The sequence below is a fragment of the Haematobia irritans genome, chromosome 2 (assembly GCF_050003625.1).
Source record: "Haematobia irritans isolate KBUSLIRL chromosome 2, ASM5000362v1, whole genome shotgun sequence".
In the NCBI taxonomy this organism is placed as follows: domain Eukaryota; kingdom Metazoa; phylum Arthropoda; class Insecta; order Diptera; family Muscidae; genus Haematobia; species Haematobia irritans.
In genome coordinates, this window is record NC_134398.1 from 147673021 (window position 1) to 147690669 (window position 17649).

The 17649-nt window shown below is 34.1% G+C and overlaps 4 protein-coding genes across 4 annotated transcripts; 2 read left to right on the top strand and 2 right to left on the bottom strand.

The window, feature by feature from the left end:
* Window positions 1–3517: 3517 nt before the first annotated feature.
* Window positions 3518–4895, top strand: Lamtor3 (Late endosomal/lysosomal adaptor, MAPK and MTOR activator 3). The gene is made up of 3 exons (XM_075296550.1): window positions 3518–3693; window positions 4385–4577; window positions 4648–4895. Exons 1-3 carry the CDS (start codon window positions 3629–3631, stop codon window positions 4783–4785), a joined length of 396 nt encoding a protein of 131 aa, XP_075152665.1. The 5' UTR covers window positions 3518–3628; the 3' UTR covers window positions 4786–4895.
* A 133-nt stretch (window positions 4896–5028) lies between these two features.
* On the bottom strand, window positions 5029–7279 carry GCS2beta (glucosidase 2 subunit beta). Its single transcript, XM_075296548.1, has 2 exons — window positions 6085–7279; window positions 5029–5761 (listed from the first exon to the last, which is right to left on the bottom strand). Exons 1-2 carry the CDS (start codon window positions 7106–7108, stop codon window positions 5133–5135), a joined length of 1653 nt encoding a protein of 550 aa, XP_075152663.1. The 5' UTR covers window positions 7109–7279; the 3' UTR covers window positions 5029–5132.
* Window positions 7280–9236: 1957 nt separating this feature from the next.
* On the top strand, window positions 9237–10473 carry cni (protein cornichon). The gene is made up of 5 exons (XM_075296551.1): window positions 9237–9384; window positions 9443–9669; window positions 9806–9918; window positions 9986–10129; window positions 10205–10473. Exons 2-5 carry the CDS (start codon window positions 9520–9522, stop codon window positions 10230–10232), a joined length of 435 nt encoding a protein of 144 aa, XP_075152666.1. The 5' UTR covers window positions 9237–9384; window positions 9443–9519; the 3' UTR covers window positions 10233–10473.
* Window positions 10474–12999: 2526 nt separating this feature from the next.
* Window positions 13000–16408, bottom strand: IKKepsilon (I-kappaB kinase epsilon). The gene is made up of 9 exons (XM_075296552.1): window positions 16060–16408; window positions 14968–15994; window positions 14760–14911; window positions 14562–14689; window positions 14194–14269; window positions 14006–14130; window positions 13757–13934; window positions 13417–13698; window positions 13000–13343 (listed from the first exon to the last, which is right to left on the bottom strand). The coding sequence occupies exons 1-9, from the start codon at window positions 16141–16143 to the stop codon at window positions 13224–13226; spliced, it is 2172 nt and encodes a 723-aa protein (XP_075152667.1). The 5' UTR covers window positions 16144–16408; the 3' UTR covers window positions 13000–13223.
* Between the last annotated feature and the right edge of the window lie 1241 nt (window positions 16409–17649).

Here is a 17649-nt window from a genome sequence, read left to right on the forward strand (position 1 = left end):
GCAACATTTGTATAGGCTATCCAGAACATCGTTGCACTAGTATTCTATCCAGAACATCTCATCGGTGCAAGTCGCGCCGATTTTGCCAGATGGTATTTTGATAAAGTTGTAAAAGAATCACTGTGGTCAAGTAAAACACGATTGTTTAGATGTTTATTAAATTGATTAAACATTTATAAATTCTTATAAATATAACATGCCACTAGCACAACACATTTAACATAATTTTTGCATTAATAATAGAATGATGTTGAGTTACATGTTGCAGCGTCTACCAGCCAGTGTTCTCGATGGATTTTGCAGCGTGTCTGCAAAAATATCTGAAAAACAATCACTTTATTCCATTTGGCAAGTCGAATATTGTTCACCATATACCTTTTCACACTTTTAAAAAAATAACTATGCTTTCATCACCTTATTTTCGTTTTTATTTAAATAAGCTAATTGCGCTTGGCGTTTCACAACATATAAAATGACTCTTTTAACAGTAGTGATGGCAAAATACTTCCATGTAAATTTTGTACATTTTGATATGCTTCCCCCATCACAGTTGGCGATTGTTGTAGTGACATTTACGAGTCTGTGGTAGCGATGAGGATGAAATGAACTTTGAAATGCTGGCAGGGAAACATGGTACAGTAATTCCCAGGTAGTTACAGTATAACAAAAAACAACAACAACAGAATTCAAGTACATCCAAATGTCAGTTTTGTTTATTATTTTAATGTTAGTAAACAAAAGATATTAAAAAATTTCAATTTGTTTTGTTTACATTTTAATGTCAGTTACCAATAGTAACCCATGTAAGCAATAGTAACGAGACATTTTTTGATAGTGGTAGCCTGTGGCATGTAAAATGTAACCATAGTAATACGGTGTTCACACCAAGCATGTTTTGGGGTTTGAAACGTTTTCCCGTTATAAACACTTCAAAACGAGTCGTTTTCGCCAAACTAAAAAACAAGTTAAAAACACAAGTTTTCCTCCAAAACACGTAAATTTTAGAATGTGAACCCACCTAATTTGTAATATACCCCGAATGACATACCATATTCAAAATATATGTCAAAATATTGAAAAAAGTTTCATTGAAAAAAAAAAAGAATAAACAAAGGCTTTTAAGGCTTTAAAATAAAGGCCGGTACTATGTTCATTCTTGCGAATAATTTTTATGGAAACCATTATTTCGCACATAGAAAGCGGCGTTTTTTTAGGTAGCTTGGAGCGCTATTTTACATGGAGCGATATTGGATTAAGTTGGTGGTGTTGCTTGTTTTTACAAAATAACATTTTATGTTTCCTTGGGCAATTGATCTGCTATTCCTTTGATCCTTTGTATAGTTTCGGAACAAAAATATGGTCCGTGTTTGATTTATAAACCCGCACAAATAGTTTTTAATAAATAAATTATTTCTTAATTCACATTGCAAATGGCGCCGTGCTATAAACGTCAGTTTTTCAACACGAAAAAACAAAGTATCACAAATGGAAAAAATTTCGCTAGTTTTTCGCATTTTTGGTTTTGTATGGAGATTCAACGCGAAAACCGAACAGAGTACCGGCCTTAAAGGCCGGTACTATGTTCATTCTTGCGAAAAATTTTTATGGAAACCATTATTTCGCACATAGAAAGCGGCATTTTTTTTAGGTAGCTTGGAGCGCTATTTTACAGGGAGCGATATTGGATTAAGTTGGTGGTTGTTGCTTGTTTTGACAAAATAACATTTTATTTTTTCCTTGGTTCGTTACTGTTCGTTAAGTATTCATATGTCAATGAGAAGAAGAAGACTCAATAAAGTTATTACTTACTTACTTACTTTTTTCCTTGGGCAATTGATCTGCTATTCCTTTGATCCTTTGTATAGTTTCGGAACAAAAATATGTACAAAAAATATGATTTATAAACCCGCACAAATAGTTTTTAATAAATAAATTATTTCTTAGTTCACATTGCAAATGGCGCCGTGCTATAAACGTCAGTTTTTCAACACGAAGAAACAAAGTATCACAAATGGAAAAAATTTCGCAAATTTTTCGCATTTTTTTGGTTTTGTATGGAGTTTCAACGCGAAAACCGAACAGAGTACCGGCCTTAACATAAAAAATTGTTTCCCTTTGCGCTCGCGGTAATTATTTGGACATAGGTTGCATATAAAGGGTGATTTGTTAAGAGCTTGATAACTTTTTTTTAAAAAAAAACGCATAAAATTTGCAAAATCTCATCGGTTCTTTATTTGAAACGTTAGATTGGTCCATAACATTTACTTTTTGAAGATAATTTCATTTAAATGTTGACCGCGGCTGCGTCTTAGGTGGTCCATTCGGAAAGTCCAATTTTGGGCAACTTTTTCGAGCATTTCGGCCGGAATAGCCCGAATTTCTTCGGAAATGTTGTCTTCCAAAGCTGGAATAGTTGCTGGCTTATTTCTGTAGACTTTAGACTTGACGTAGCCCCACAAAAAATAGTCTAAAGGCGTCAAATCGCATGATCTTGGTGGCCAACTTACCGGTCCATTTCTTGAGATGAATTGTTCTCCGAAGTTTTCCCTCAAAATGGCCATAGAATCGCGAGCTGTGTGGCATGTAGCGCCATCTTGTTGAAACCACATGTCAACCAAGTTCAGTTCTTCCATTTTTGGCAACAAAAAGTTTGTTAGCATCGAACGATAGCGATCGCCATTCACCGTAACGTTGCGTCCAACAGCACCTTTGAAAAAATACGGTCCAATGATTCCACCAGCGTACAAACCACACCAAACAGTGCATTTTTCGGGATGCATGGGCAGTTCTTGAACGGCTTCTGGTTGCTCTTCACTCCAAATGCGGCAATTTTGCTTATTTACGTAGCCATTCAACCAGAAATGAGCCTCATCGCTGAACAAAATTTGTCGATAAAAAAGCGGATTTTCTGCCAACTTTTCTAGGGCCCATTCACTGAAAATTCGACGTTGTGGCAGATCGTAAGTCTATTCATGATGAAATGTCAAAGCATACTGAGCATCTTTCTCTTTGACACCATGTCTGAAATCCCACGTGATCTGTCAAATACTAATGCATGAAAATCCTAACCTCAAAAGAATCACCCTTTATGTGATTTTCGAGTAAATGTGAATTTCTAGTTTCCATGATAACTGTCAAACTAATACATCTCAGCCCGGTGTGAACGGTGAAATGTTTTGGAAAAACGAATGAGGAAAACGAGTCGTTGGGAACATAGCATAAGTTTCCAATTCCACGTGCTGACATACAACCACCATTCTTTGCACTTGCTTTTAATTTTATTATTTTTCAAGGTTTCCCCAGGCTTTCGCCTTGAAAGTTAATTTAGGTATAACTTCTCAATAGTGACAGCGCTGTCGTATACGACTGTTTTCGACGTGGTGGGGATTCTAAAAAACTCCGCCAAATTAAAATATTTTTGGACAATAAAATAAATTTAAATCAGCTGGTCTTTGGTTCTACCTTGTCTTTGTTCGTCAATATTCCAGAGGATAGCGCGACGATACGATATCTAATAATTAACAAATGTGAAAAATATTGGATATATCAGATGGTAAAAATCCAAATATTATTAAAAAGATTAAATTGTAAATAGCATTTGTTAAACAAAAAAAAAAAAAACAAACTTATGGATACTCCATCTCTAGTAATGTCGAAAGATATCAATAATTACTTTGAGAATCTTTTGAAAAAGTGAGTAGAAATAGAACTACATACATATTTATATATTGTTATATTTCATATATAATAACAAAAGTTTACTGGATAAGGGACAATAGAAATCCCTATAATGTGTGAACTTGTTGATAACAAAATATTTACATATGTTTTATTCGGATAAAACGAATTATGGCTCGAAAAGTCATTATGTCTGGGATTATTTTCGATTTGGTTGTTCTTATTACAAAGTCGACTTTTTGATTATAAAGCTGAGGTGCTGAATGTATATTTTTGCAACGCGGAGGGATAATTTGGGGGTTTTGTCTTTAAAATTACTTATATTTTTCCATTCTGATTTTTTTTTTTTTTTTGATCTAACTAGATATTCATGGTTAAAACACTTTTTTTTTGTATTCATGTACGGGGACTTTGTGCAAATTTAACTGCCTGAAAAGGTTTCCCAATATCACACAATGCATTAAACTATTTGGTATTTTATCAGCTAATTATTTCCCTGCTGGTTCCGTACATGCTCCTTCCTTATCAAAAAGTTCATGCGTGAGCAGATTTTTTGAAAGGGTGTTGAATGTGACACCAGGAATTTTGGCAAATTGTTGCTCCATCGACTCTGATATTCAGCAGCCTGTATAATACTTCTGCCCTCAATATTACTACGTGTTTCCTAATTTAATTATGTGTATTTATTTCCCATACATTTTTTTAGGATTAATGGTCTTTATATCATACAAATCACGGATCGTGACGGAGCCCCAGTAATGCGTGTAAGTCAAGATAAAAATGTAGATTTTACATTGACGTCCTCCTTCATATCAACATTTACTACAGCAAGTGATCAGGCTGGAAAGTTAGGACTTGGGCGAAATAAGACCATAATATCTATGTATTCAAACTATCAGGTTTAGTTATTCAATGAATTTCAAATCTCGAATTATTATAATCAAACATAAAAATTTAATATTCTTTCAGGTTGTTCAAATGAATAAGCTACCCTTAATACTTACATTCGTTGGTTCGGAAAATTGCAATACTGGGTTAATTTTAGCCTTAGAACAACAAATGGATGAATATTTAGAAGACATGAGACTCGCTGTGAGCGAATCTTAGTCTTTTTGTTTCATTAATTCCCTTCCAAATATTTAATGTGTACGTAAATATTAGTCTAAGTGACATATATTTTTGTTAATAAGAAAATAATAATAATGACATAAAACATACATTGTTTTTTCCTTCCATTTATTAAAAAATTATTATTAAATACATCAAAAAAGGAATGATAACATTAAGATATTTTTTCTTTTGAAAAAAAAAAAATTGAAATTCAATATGATCGAGAAGTAGACATGATGGTATCAGTTAACTTTCGTTTATTTGATAAACTTAAGAATCTTATTTTACATTAGGTTTTGTGTAAATAACTGCTTATATCATGTTGTATTTCTCTAAATATTTTCTTACAATTCATCTCTAAAACGCTGTTCTTCGGCATGGAATGCTTCTTCGTCGCATGCGGCTGGTGTTTCGAATTCAAAAAAGTATTCACAACGATTTGGTTCACTTACCGATGTGATTCTCGATTCTAAAGCACATTTCAACTGCACAATTGCAGAACGTTGTGGGCCATTCCAACATGATGCACCATGTGCGTACTTTTGTTTAGTGTATTTCTGATCGCCCTCATGCAACCATTGGTCCCATCTACCAAGAGTTGTTTCACCACCACCTCCTCGTCCTTGTTGTGATGCCCGTTCGAATGGACATAAGGTGTAGACATATTCGCGATCTTCAAACTTGTAACATTCACCCTCGAGTGTTACATATTCATCGTGAGGTCCATAATCTTTTGAGTCTTGATCATCGATCTCTTTTATTTCTTGTTCAATTTCACGAATAGTTCGTTCAACTTCGGAATAGGCATTACGAGCTTCATTAGCCTGTTCGATTAGACGCTTTGTTTCGTCATCATATTCCGGTTCGGATGTATTTGCATTTTCAACAGTACCCTCTCCTACATCGGCTTCATCATCTTCATATGTTTCTTCTTCCTCTTCTTCGTCGTTATGGATAGCAGGGCGATGTATTTCTAAAAATACAGTACAGTACAGTTAGTGTCAGTAAATATGGACTAGGACTACCACTGGTGAATTTCTACCATTAAAACATTGATGCATTTCAATTTCTGTTCAATACTAAGCAACTGTGGCGCTATGATCAGTAGCCCACCTTGAATAATTCTCCGAAAATTAAAAAGTTCTTTGGATGGTTATATTTTCTCACATTTGCAGATGAATAGCTTTTAAAAGCTATTCTATTTGTTTACACACAGACAATCAAGGACATAACCTCGTACTTCAAAAACTTCAATACTCTACTTTACGGATCCCACATTTTTATTCCCTTACTCACCTTCACCCCGTTCATTATATTCCTTCAGCATATCATCCAACTCCTCATTTTTGTATTCTACAGTTTCTTTACCAGCTTCCTCCTCGTCACCTTGTTCCGTGTCGCGTGGTGGTTTGAAAATACCTTGCGCTACCATCAACATGGGTTTTATACGAGGCCATGACAAGGCCACAAATGATTCAAGATCAATACGGTCACGTTCGTCCAAATAGTATTTAGCTTCCTCAATACTAACTATGCCATTGCGATCTCTGTCTAAGTTAACATCGACTTGTAATTCGATGATTTCGACAAAACCATCTTTATTTGTATCGTAATGTGAAAAATGCTCAGCCGCTTCGTTATGCAAAGAATCATCAGATTTGGGACTATCTTCAGTTTGTGCTTCTTCTTTGTGAAGTTCCTTAAAATATGCCTTTGCTTCAGCTTCTATAGACTCGGCTTGTCTCTTCAATTCCTCTTTCTCCTTTTTCAAAGATTCCTGTTCTTGGCGACGATGCTCCAATTCCTGTCGGCGTTTTTCTCTTTCTGCTTTTAGATGTTGACCTTTGGCCACCATTTCAGAACGTTTGGCTGCACCCTTCTTTAACATCTCTGCTTGAGATTTTCTCTGTTCTCGTTCCGCTCGACCTAGTTCATCACATTCGTTTGGACATTTGGCACCAGTATATTCGTCGCTACCATCACAACAATCGCAAATTCCATCGTTCACACGAGAACTTGGTAAATCCTGTGCACGATGACCCCGATTTACACAATGAAATGTTGCTTGAGGACATGCCGCCGTTCCGGGTTCGTCACTGCCATCAAGACAGTCGCAATAATCATCATTGATTTGTGTAAATTTAAGTACTTTACTGCTGTCCAGGCACTCCCATGAATCCCCTGGCCCTGGTTTATACAAAGAAGCTTTCGTCAACGCCACACCAAGCGGACGTGGTACGTCAGCTTTTGATTGGCCATACACGAATGTCCCAAGTACAATGAACCAAATAAGATATAGTTTTATATCACTAGTTAACATTGTGTATCTCAGCTTTTCGGTGGTATTGGCAAATTCGGAAAAGAAAATGCTCACACACTTACGTGTTCTTTTTTCGATTACAAACAATATTTTTTTATTATGATGAAGTTTTCGGGTGCTTTTTATTTTCAAGCGAGTGGTTTAAGATAAAGAAATGGAATGACAATGACTACCGGCGTTTTAAACTAAAATTAATTGACAACGTGTTGTGCCGCGAATATTTACGAACTGTTGATTAGTGCATATTTGTCAGTTATGGTTATGTTTCTTTTTCTGAAATAGGGTAGGTACTATGTTCGGTTTTCGAGTTGAAAACCACTTTATTTTCGCGATTACTTTTCCTTAAATAATCAAAATTATAAATGAAAACAAACATATTTCCATAATGTCTTGCCGAAATTTAGAGGAACAAGAAACTGCGCATCAATTGAGTTAATTTATCTGCTTTATATTGAACTGTTTTAATAGAGTAACCGCGAAAATTTCAACTCGAAAAGCGAACATAGTACTTACCTATATATGTTAATGCGCTTTACAATATAGTGATTGTTTTTCAGATATTTTCCAGACAAGCTGCCTCCATCGAGGAAAAAAAAACACTGGCTGATAGACGCTGCAACATGAAACTTGCCACTTATAGCTCAATTAATGTATTATTAAAGGTTGGTATTAAGTTGAAGTTTAAGGTGAGTATTAAGTTCGAGTTTAGCGGCTAATTTTCACTAAAGTGAAAACTAAAGCAGTAAAAAAGCCATAAAATTATACATATTTGTTGCAGATTTCATTATAACTTGATGGGGAATATCCCAAACCAAATTTTCACAAAGTTTGTATTCCTTAAAATGGATTATTAAAGAGAAGTAATCGTGAAAAAATGACTATTTTAGCGGCTAAACTCGAACTTAATACCCACCTTTAAGGTGTGTACTATGTTCGTTTTTCGAGTTGAAAATCACTATATTTTCGCGATTACTTTTCCTGAAATAATCAAAATTATAAATGAAAACAAACATATTCCCGTAAAGTCATGCCGAAATCTATAGGAACAAGAAATTGCGCATCAATTGAGTTAATTTATCTGCTTTATATTGCATTGTTTTAGTAAAGTAACCGCGAAAATTTCAACTCGAAAAGCGAACATAGTACTTACCTTTAGCCGCTAAAATCGTCATTTTTTCACGATTACTTTTCTTTAAAGTATACTCCATTTTAAGGAATACAAACTTTGTGAAAATTTGCTTTGGGCTATTCCCCATCAAGTTATAATAAAATTTGCAAAAAAATACGTATAATTTTATGCCTTTTTTTACTGATTTAGTTTTCACTTTAGCGATTTTAGCGGCTAAACTACCCACCTTAATGCAAAAAATTATGTTAAATGAGTTGCGATAGTGGTATAAATGTTATATTTATAGGAATTTATAAATGTTTAATCAAATTAATAAACATCTAAAAAATCGTGTTTTACTTGACCACAATGATTCTTTTACAACTATAGGGCTGTTTTCTTTTAGCACTGAATGCAGTATTTGTATAGGCTATCCAGAACATCGTTGAACTGGTGTTCTATGCAGAACATATCATCAGTGCAAGTCGCGCCGATGTTGCAGATTGTATTTTAATAAAATGACGCTTCTTCGAGTCACGATAAATTTATCTAAAAAAGCTCACAATAATTGCACTCATGCGAAACTTTTGCCGCCAAATTCAAAAAATGTTGGCAAGGGATATTCGTTTTTCACAGAAACGAACTTAGTACTAAGCAAAAAATTGAATGAGTTTGCGTTTAGCAGCTGTTTTCAATTTATTTCACAGTGATACTTTTATAAATTGGATCATAAGCCAGCTAATTTTTTTTATTGAATTCTCATAATTCTTACAAACCAACTAATAAAAGCAAGTGATTTTGACAGGATGAACTACAATTCGTATCGATTGGCCACAATGTAGGATTGTTTTCAATCACAGACATTCCGTCCGGATAAACTTATAGTCTGGACGCCGCATTACGGCCAAGCACTCGTGCAAAAAAGAACAAATTGTTTTTGTTTAATTGATTCTACCCTGTATCCTGAACACAAAACAGCATGAACATTTTGATTACGCGAATGGGGCTATTGTGGTCGTTACACATCGTAAACAACTCTGTTTATTATGTCAAAAGAAACATGTAAAGAGGAATAAAATTATTCAACTGTCAAATACCATGACGAACCCTTGCACGGAGCAAATACAAGAAAATTTGGAACTTTAAAGGTTTTTGCATCAGTAGAGTTGTAAGTCCCAGCTTAATAAAGAAATTTATATTCTAATATTTTTGTTTAAATATTACAGGTGTACTCGAGAAAGCTATACATAGCCTCATAACATTTCCATACCCGCCTTTTTATATCTATATTACAGCAGCTATTATGGCTTTCAACTTTACTGTATTTACCTATATAATTGCCCTAATAGGAGATGCATTTTTAATATTCTTCGCTATATTTCATGTTATTGCTTTTGACGAGTTAAAAACTGATTATAAGAATCCCATTGATCAATGCAACTCGTTAAATCCCGTAAGTGCTTGAATTTATTTTCATTACTAAACAAAGAGAGTGGTTAAAGGGCGAACCGAACAGAAATGTTGCTAAAATTTACTTGGGTGTGTGTTTGTAATTTTTGATCAGCATATTTGAATTGTTCTATTTTTAGTTGGTGTTACCGGAATATATACTCCACATATTCCTTAATTTATTATTTTTGGTATGTGGCGAGTGGTTTTCATTGTGCATTAATATACCTCTGATTGCATATCATATATGGCGGTAAGTGTTTTGGGGCTTGACCAATGATATGACATCATAATGGTATGCTTCTCTTCGAAATTTTTAGTTACAAGAATCGTCCTGTTATGTCTGGACCAGGGCTATATGACCCAACTACCGTCTTATCATCAGATAATTTAACAAAAAATATGCGTGAGGGTTGGATTAAATTAGCCATTTATTTAATTTCGTTCTTTTACTACATCTACGGGTAAGTTGCCACTTATGTGTACCTTTAGGGCCTTATTAATAATTATGTGTATATATTGTTTGTCTTTATTTTTAGAATGGTATATTCTCTAATCTCAACGTAGATGCTTAGTAAACCAAAAAGGTATCGTTCATCATAGTCTCGTCCACACACAAATCTGTTAAAATCACAAAAAAGATCATCCTGACAGTTTGAAAAGAATTATGTGAGTCGTCAAGTACACCTGTCTTGTCATTTCTCCCTCTAATTTAATCATTTTCTTTACTAGAATTATAGCGAAAATATATTTAATATTTGTTTCTAAAGTCTTAAATAAAGAAGAAAAGATATTTAAGTAAAGATAACCTTTTGCCATCTGTATAGCTTTATAAGAGCGAGCGGCCATCCAAACACAGGTTAAATGTAATATACCTATAATGCTTTATCTAAATTGTTTGCTTTTCCACACATCGCACTCGTTATCAACTTTTTTATAACATTTCCAAAAACGCGTTTTAAATTCTGAACTTATCATGTTCATGCTACATGTATAAAAATAAAGGTATTTGCTAACTAAATGGACGAATCATAACGCACTGTAATAAAAACAAGAACGAATAAAGCACTGAATAAAGATGGAACGAAGGTCGTATCACTAGACTCGTACAAAATCTTTCATATTCGTTTTGGCGATCGTACAGTTCGATTCAAAATTTGCTGTTCAAGGGGGAAAAATTGGTTAAGGTACACAGATTCTCACTCCCGCCAAACTGGATATATATTGTGCCCTTAAATGATCAAGAAAAGAAAATGTACGTACAGTCTTCATCCGGTTATCAATATTGAGCAATATCATATATTTTTAATGGAACCTGTGAACTCGACATGTCAAGCAATTTGCATGACATGGCTATTGTGACTTCTAGTGGCTCAAGAAATTCTTTTATTTAGCTCATTTCATGGAACTGCTTTAGTACAAAATCTAATTTACAAGAAAATGTTATGAAAATTGTGACCTCTAGAAGTCAATATGTAAAACGGATAGTCGGATCGGACTATATTTTCATATAGACGCATGAGAACGATATTTAGTACTTCTTTTGTTCATGATCAAACACCAAATTCCAAACTTCAGCCTAATCGGATGACAATATTTATATGATGTAGTGTATGTTATATATTAATGACATTGTACATTGTGTTCAACATGTTGATATGGCTATATATGCCGATGATATACAATTATTTAGTACCTGCGCATCTGGCTCGACGCAAGATGCTCTATTGAATTTGGATCTTGACATCGGTCATATTTATGACTGGGGTAGCAGAAATAACTTGTCAATTAATGTCAGCAAAACAAAGATCATGGCTTTTGAAAATCCCCGCCAGCCGATCACACAGAGAGATATTGTGATCCAAGACAATTTAATTAGTTTTAGTGACTCCATTATTTCTCTTGGGTTTCACATTGACTTAAATTCGATTTCCATATAGCCAAGATATGTTCAAAAGTTAAATTCGTTCTGAAGAAACTATATAGTTTGAACGTTATTCTCCCGCTTCCTGTGAAACGAATGCTGGCGCATTCACTACTTATGCCACATATTTTATACGGTGTAGAGGTTTATATGGGGTCAAGTAGATCAAGTTTGTCTAAACTTACCTCATGTTTCGATTCTCTGCTTCGTTTTGTATTCGGTAAAATTTGTAGACAACTATTCACGCTTTGCTAATGAATTTCTGGGATGCTCGTTTGAGCGTTATCTTGAAATTCGATGTCTTTGTTTTCTTTATGGTGTTTTGAAATCAGGTAATCCAGCATATCTTATTTCCGGTTCTTGAGAACAACAAGGACCACTCAAATACTCATTGAACATTTCAACCATAATATTCTGGAGCGCTCGTTTGCAATTCGAGTTACCAGACTGTGGAACTCCTTACCTCAAAACATAAAACAATTATCGAATAGTGTTCATGTTTTCAAAAAAAGTTAATATCCCATTTTTCTCACGAAGCTTAGCAGTTTAGTCATTGACAATCTCTGTCTCACACTTATTCATTATTTTTTTAGAAATGTGCATTGAGGATTTTGCTAGATTTTTAAATTTTTAAGGTTTTTTATAGTTTTAGAATTTTTCGTGTTAGTGCCTTAGCAATTTTTGATGTATGTAATTTATATTTTAAATCTCATTAGTGCTCTAATTTATGTATCTATCAACATATGGCCCATGATGGCTCAGTTTGATTAAATAAATAAATAAATAAAAAATCGGGCAATCAATCTACATGGTGGCTATACATATTAGCAAAAGAAATATGTGAGAGCTACACATATTTCTGTGATACGACTCACGCTGTATATGTATATTGAACAGCCTTAGAATTGCAAGTTCTTCAATATTGACAACTGTATTTTAATATTTGGTATATTTAGATACTCTCGCACTGGAAACCTTTCTTTTAAATTTGAAGACAAGAGTTGTAAATGAGGCTAATATGAAGGCTGTATCTGATTGGATCGATACAGACACATTTATAATGAAGATGGCCCAAAAACGGACGTATGAAGGATTCAACGAATGATTTATTTGTGTATATCAGAGGCATTGGGCGAAAGACGTGCAGAGATCAAGCTATGTTACATATATAGAACAATATAGTCTCAACCAACAACGATACAAACCTTACACGACATATCGCTATATTTAGAGGAACATTGATTACTTGTAGTTAATCGCCGACAAACTAGCGAAAATGTATTTTGCACTCGAGTTAGGAAATCACTGGTCAAATGTATGAATTTTTAAGTAGGCCATATTGCGACAACCACATAATAATCGGTCCTATTAAGGCTAAGTAGTTATTTGTATATGATATCAAACCGATGATTTGTTTTTAACAATTTTATTGTATCACATCATAAAGAATGCAATCATAATAAAGCTCAATCTTAACAAAGTACTATTATTACAAACATAAACTTAAGCCTAGTATAAAAAGTATATTTTGGTGACTTCATATAAAACAAGAATTCATGCCAGTTTTAGTTTAAACATTATCGATATAGGAATCATTAAAATTAAGAATAAAATATATTTAACATAAAATCATTTTATGTCGGTTTAATTTTGTGATTGGGTGACATTCCAATACCTAATTCTTGAAGCATAGATATCAATTGATTATTTTGTTGCATTATTGCAAGAACATCCTGTTGTTGTTGCTGCATAAACTACAAAATATATACAAATACATGTTCACAATACTTCATTTATTCACGACGAAAGGGAAAATGTACAACTTACCCGTAAACGATTTTTCTGTTCTATTTTTGACAATTGATTGCTGTTATTAACCATTTTAGCATCTAAATCTTTTTGCATATCCGTTTTCAGACCATATAAATCATCACGAATTTTATATAGATTGCGCTCACATTCTCTGACATCTTTTTCTAATATTTCGCTCTTTAAATAAACAGTCTGTGCCAGTTTATACCAATCTGCAAGGCATTCGGCCATTTGGCCTACAGCTGGTTTCGTATCATCCAAAAGTAAGGATTTTAAACGTTTCCCGTTTCGGTCGACCTGTAATATTTGTTTTCGAAAACAAAAAAATATATTATCTAAGTACATGAAAACCTACCTTAATCTTTTCCAATGCATGGAACTGTTCGTCATTGTAGGTTAGAGTTCGAGTAGCTCGATCTCTTAATAAATGTTGCCATGAGTCGCGTAAACGTTCCACCAAATATTTAGCTTGAGGGCTAGCTCTGGTTCGGCAAGGACATTTTTTACCATGCATTTGTGAATTCCATTGGTCACTATAATGAACAGAAACTCCTAAATGTATTTGATCGATTTAATAAGTTTATTTGAATTTAGTCGCACTTACTTTAATTGATCTTCTAATATAAAATTGGAATGAAGTTGCATTATAACATCTGCGGCACCATCGAAATTGCTTCTTAAACTCTCCAGATTTTGTAAAATAGATTTAGATTCTTGGTCTCCTTTTGTCTGTGGTTAAAAATACATTTTTTCTTATACTCAAAAAAATGTCAAAATGTTCTCATTCTTTACCATTTTTGCAATACTTTGTATTGCATCTGCATAATCCATAACTGTCATCAATAGCTTATCAAAATGTTTGGTTTTCCTAAAAATCAGGTAATGCGAAATTGTTTTTAGTAGTGTTCATTAATATGTAAAGATTAGTCAAACTGGGAGTTTGATACATTAGGAGCTACATAAAATATTAACCTAAACCATCATTGAATGGTAAAGGATGTTTACAAGGGCTAGATCAAAATAAGAACCCATATGGACATTTTAAGCTATTTTTGTACCTAAGGATAAACCAGAATCTATTCAAATATTCAACTGGTCAAAAAATCCAATTTATGGTAGAACGCAAAATTCAAGACAACGACAGTATATTATTAACTTACTTCACAAGCAATGTTATTGTGGTCATCAAGGTTTCTATAAATTGTTGCACAGATTTTTTGATTAAAATATCAATGGTAGTGAAAGTATCCACACGACGTTTACATTCATGTCCAACACTGCACGCCGCCTGTTCACCCAAAATTATTACAATTACACATGGTTTCTTTCATTATGCAAATTCTGAACAAATTACATACCTTTGCCAAACTAGCGTCATTTTCCACGGACACATTGCTGGGAAAAACAGGAAACTTGGGCAATTCCAATTGTTGAGGCAGTTGCACATTATTGTCATCATTACTGTATAAAAATATTGGACTCTCAATGGATGTTTCTGGGAATCCATTTGCTGAAAATAAAATTGTGAATTTACTTGGTAAGAAAACAAATCATCCATTTATTAACCTGTAGTGTGCATGGTTATTCGCTTTTCTAAATGTTCATTATTAAATAAAAGAATTTGTTTTTCCAATGGTACTTTGGTTTGCAGTAGAATACGCTCACGGAAATGTTCTATTTGTTCTTCGGGCTCTAGAAATACTTCAATCGAAGAGGTTCGATTTGTAAAGAATACATGGATCACACGTTTTCTCAATATAATTGTAACCTCCTGAAAGAAACGGTCAAATGACCATGTTTTCTCGCGATTTTCTTCCAAAAGACCTGCTAACAATGGTGTCACTAGAGTTTTTAAACCCTCACTTAGGTGGCAGTGTTGTGGTAAAGTTGTAGACCATTCAATGGGCCCATTTTCTGATAACTGTGTACCGGAAATAACACCCGAAGCTTTTTGTGTTGTAATCTGATGCATTGTCTCTCTATTTTTTCGTCCTCCAAATGGACGAAACGGTAAATTACCGGTAGCCACATGGAATAAAGTAACACCAATGGACCAAAGATCAACATTTGCGGTGAAGGAACGATTTATCGATTTGCGCAACACAGCCCTCTCATATAAATCTGGATGTAAATATTCCTCGGTGCCATATAAGGAAGCAAACGGTTGATTGTCTTCCAACTCACGAGCAGCTCCAAAATCTGTTAGTTTGTATATGGTTTGGCCATCTTCGGAAATGAATTTCATAATGTTTCCCGGCTTTAAGTCACGATGGACTAATTTGTTGTCCCTTAAGTGTTTCATGCCTGCACACAAATGTTCCAATACCAATAAGAACTCTTTTTCTGAAAGCCCATATGAATTTTCTGGATCATCTAAGATGTTAAACAAACTACCACCCGTGCACAATTCCATCACAATAACCTTGCCACGACCCTCTTGGTCTTCCTCAATTGCCAACAGTTTTACTATATTCTCATGGTTGACTTTCTTTAAAGCCTCAAACTCACGCATCTGAACATCTGGTGGGCGCATATGGCTATATGGATTGAATGTTTTTACAGCCACGGACTCCCCGGTTATTTTGTTGACACCCTGTATGGAAACAAACAAAAAATGAAATAAAAAAATAAAATATTGATTGCATGAAGGGACTTCACCTGAAATACTGATCCAGTTGCTCCTTTACCAAGAACACTTGTTGTGCACCACACATAGTTCAAAGAGCCCCGTAAAAAAGACATTTTAATTTCTCAAATTTTTGTTTTCGAAAGAAAGGTAATCCCCCAAAATGTTTGTCTGCACTTTCACTTCCTGAAATGTTCACTTTATCTATTTTGATTTCTTTTGAAAATTTAGTCCATTAGGTGGAATAAATTAATGGCAATATATTGATAAATAAAATTCATATAATTTTAATTAATTTTGTTCTAACATTATTTTTATTTCTGACTAATAATTGCTGTCGCAAAACAATAGCACACTTAAAAATGTTGAATGCAAAGACTACGAAAAGTGCAGTGACGTTGAAACTGAATGTAAATAAACATAAACACAATTGAAACGTTAGGCGCTATGGCGCAATTTAACAATTTATCCCGTTAGCGCATTACAGAGTATCAGTTATGCGCTTTACAGACTATCAGTTATTCCGGACGACAGTGCTCGTGTCGAACATATCCCATATATTGTGCGCATTATAAGTTAAGTCCGAAGGCATAATCGATACTACTGCATGTTTATGGGATCGATAACACATTTACCGATTATTTAGTCATCGCCGACAAGTCGTATCGACCCGACACACTGTAAGATTCTTTACAAACACCGACATTCCGTCCGGAATAACTGATAGTCTGTAAAGCGCATTATTCCGGACGACAGTGGTCGTGTCGAACATATCCCATATATTGGCCACATTATAAGTTAAGTCCGAAGGCATAATCGATATTGCAAAAAATTAAACAAAAAAATGAAAGAAAACAATAAAAATCCTGGTATATGTGGCGATACAATGATACCTGAAACAATCCAAATTTAATAAATTACAAATTACTTTATGAATTTCAAAATACTTCTTGCCGAGTTTTCCATGAATGAAAGTGGGATTTTTCTATGTTTTTGCCACAATTCTGGTTTAGATTTATATATTTCTTAAATTCCCATGCAGACTTTGATATCTATCATTAATTTCATTGCACAAATGCCTGTTTTTATTGTGAAAATAAATTTGTTTTTGATAATGTTTGGCAAACATCCCCTTACACCCAATGATTTGTGCCACCCAACCAGAAAAAATCAAAGTTGTTTTGATTTTATGCCAACACGTCCCCGCAACACGCGAACATAACCTTATACTAACGGATTTGTAGCCGCAACGTGTTGTGTCGCAAGGTTTATCCGATCGTACAAGGTGCCCTTTACTATAGTAGAGAACGTACCTAGGGTTTGGGTTTTGCAGCGAAAGTCAATTAAATTTAAATTATGGTTGAATTCCATTAAATTTTGTGATTATTAAAGAAGTTTACTTATTTTCATTTCGTAAAGCGAACATAGCACATAAATTGATTTTATTATTACAATTTTATGCGCCGTCCAGACTATAAGTTTATCGCGTCGGAATGTCTGTGAAAATGTGGCCAATCGATACGAATTGTTGGCGATTACTAAATAATCGATAAATGAGTTATCGATTATGCGAACGTCCGGATAAACTTATAATCTGAACGGCGCATTACTAGTTATAATGG

Bases quoted from the DNA above. Each gene is read 5' to 3' on its own strand.
- cni (XM_075296551.1), top strand. From the start codon at position 9,520: ATGGCTTTCAACTTTACTGTATTTACCTATATAATTGCCCTAATAGGA. The intron at 9,670-9,805 runs GTAAGTGCTTGA...TTCTATTTTTAG, and splicing joins AATGCAACTCGTTAAATCCC to TTGGTGTTACCGGAATATAT. The intron at 10,130-10,204 runs GTAAGTTGCCAC...CTTTATTTTTAG, and splicing joins TTCTTTTACTACATCTACGG to AATGGTATATTCTCTAATCT.
- Lamtor3 (XM_075296550.1), top strand. From the start codon at position 3,629: ATGGATACTCCATCTCTAGTAATGTCGAAAGATATCAATAATTACTTT. The intron at 3,694-4,384 runs GTGAGTAGAAAT...ACATTTTTTTAG, and splicing joins TTTGAGAATCTTTTGAAAAA to GATTAATGGTCTTTATATCA. The intron at 4,578-4,647 runs GTTTAGTTATTC...ATATTCTTTCAG, and splicing joins CTATGTATTCAAACTATCAG to GTTGTTCAAATGAATAAGCT.
- IKKepsilon (XM_075296552.1), bottom strand. From the start codon at position 16,143: ATGTCTTTTTTACGGGGCTCTTTGAACTATGTGTGGTGCACAACAAGT. The intron at 13,935-14,005 runs GTAAGTGCGACT...TGTTCATTATAG, and splicing joins ATATTAGAAGATCAATTAAA to TGACCAATGGAATTCACAAA. The intron at 13,344-13,416 runs GTAAGTTGTACA...TATATTTTGTAG, and splicing joins AACAGAAAAATCGTTTACGG to TTTATGCAGCAACAACAACA.
- GCS2beta (XM_075296548.1), bottom strand. From the start codon at position 7,108: ATGTTAACTAGTGATATAAAACTATATCTTATTTGGTTCATTGTACTT. The intron at 5,762-6,084 runs GTGAGTAAGGGA...CTGTATTTTTAG, and splicing joins ATATAATGAACGGGGTGAAG to AAATACATCGCCCTGCTATC.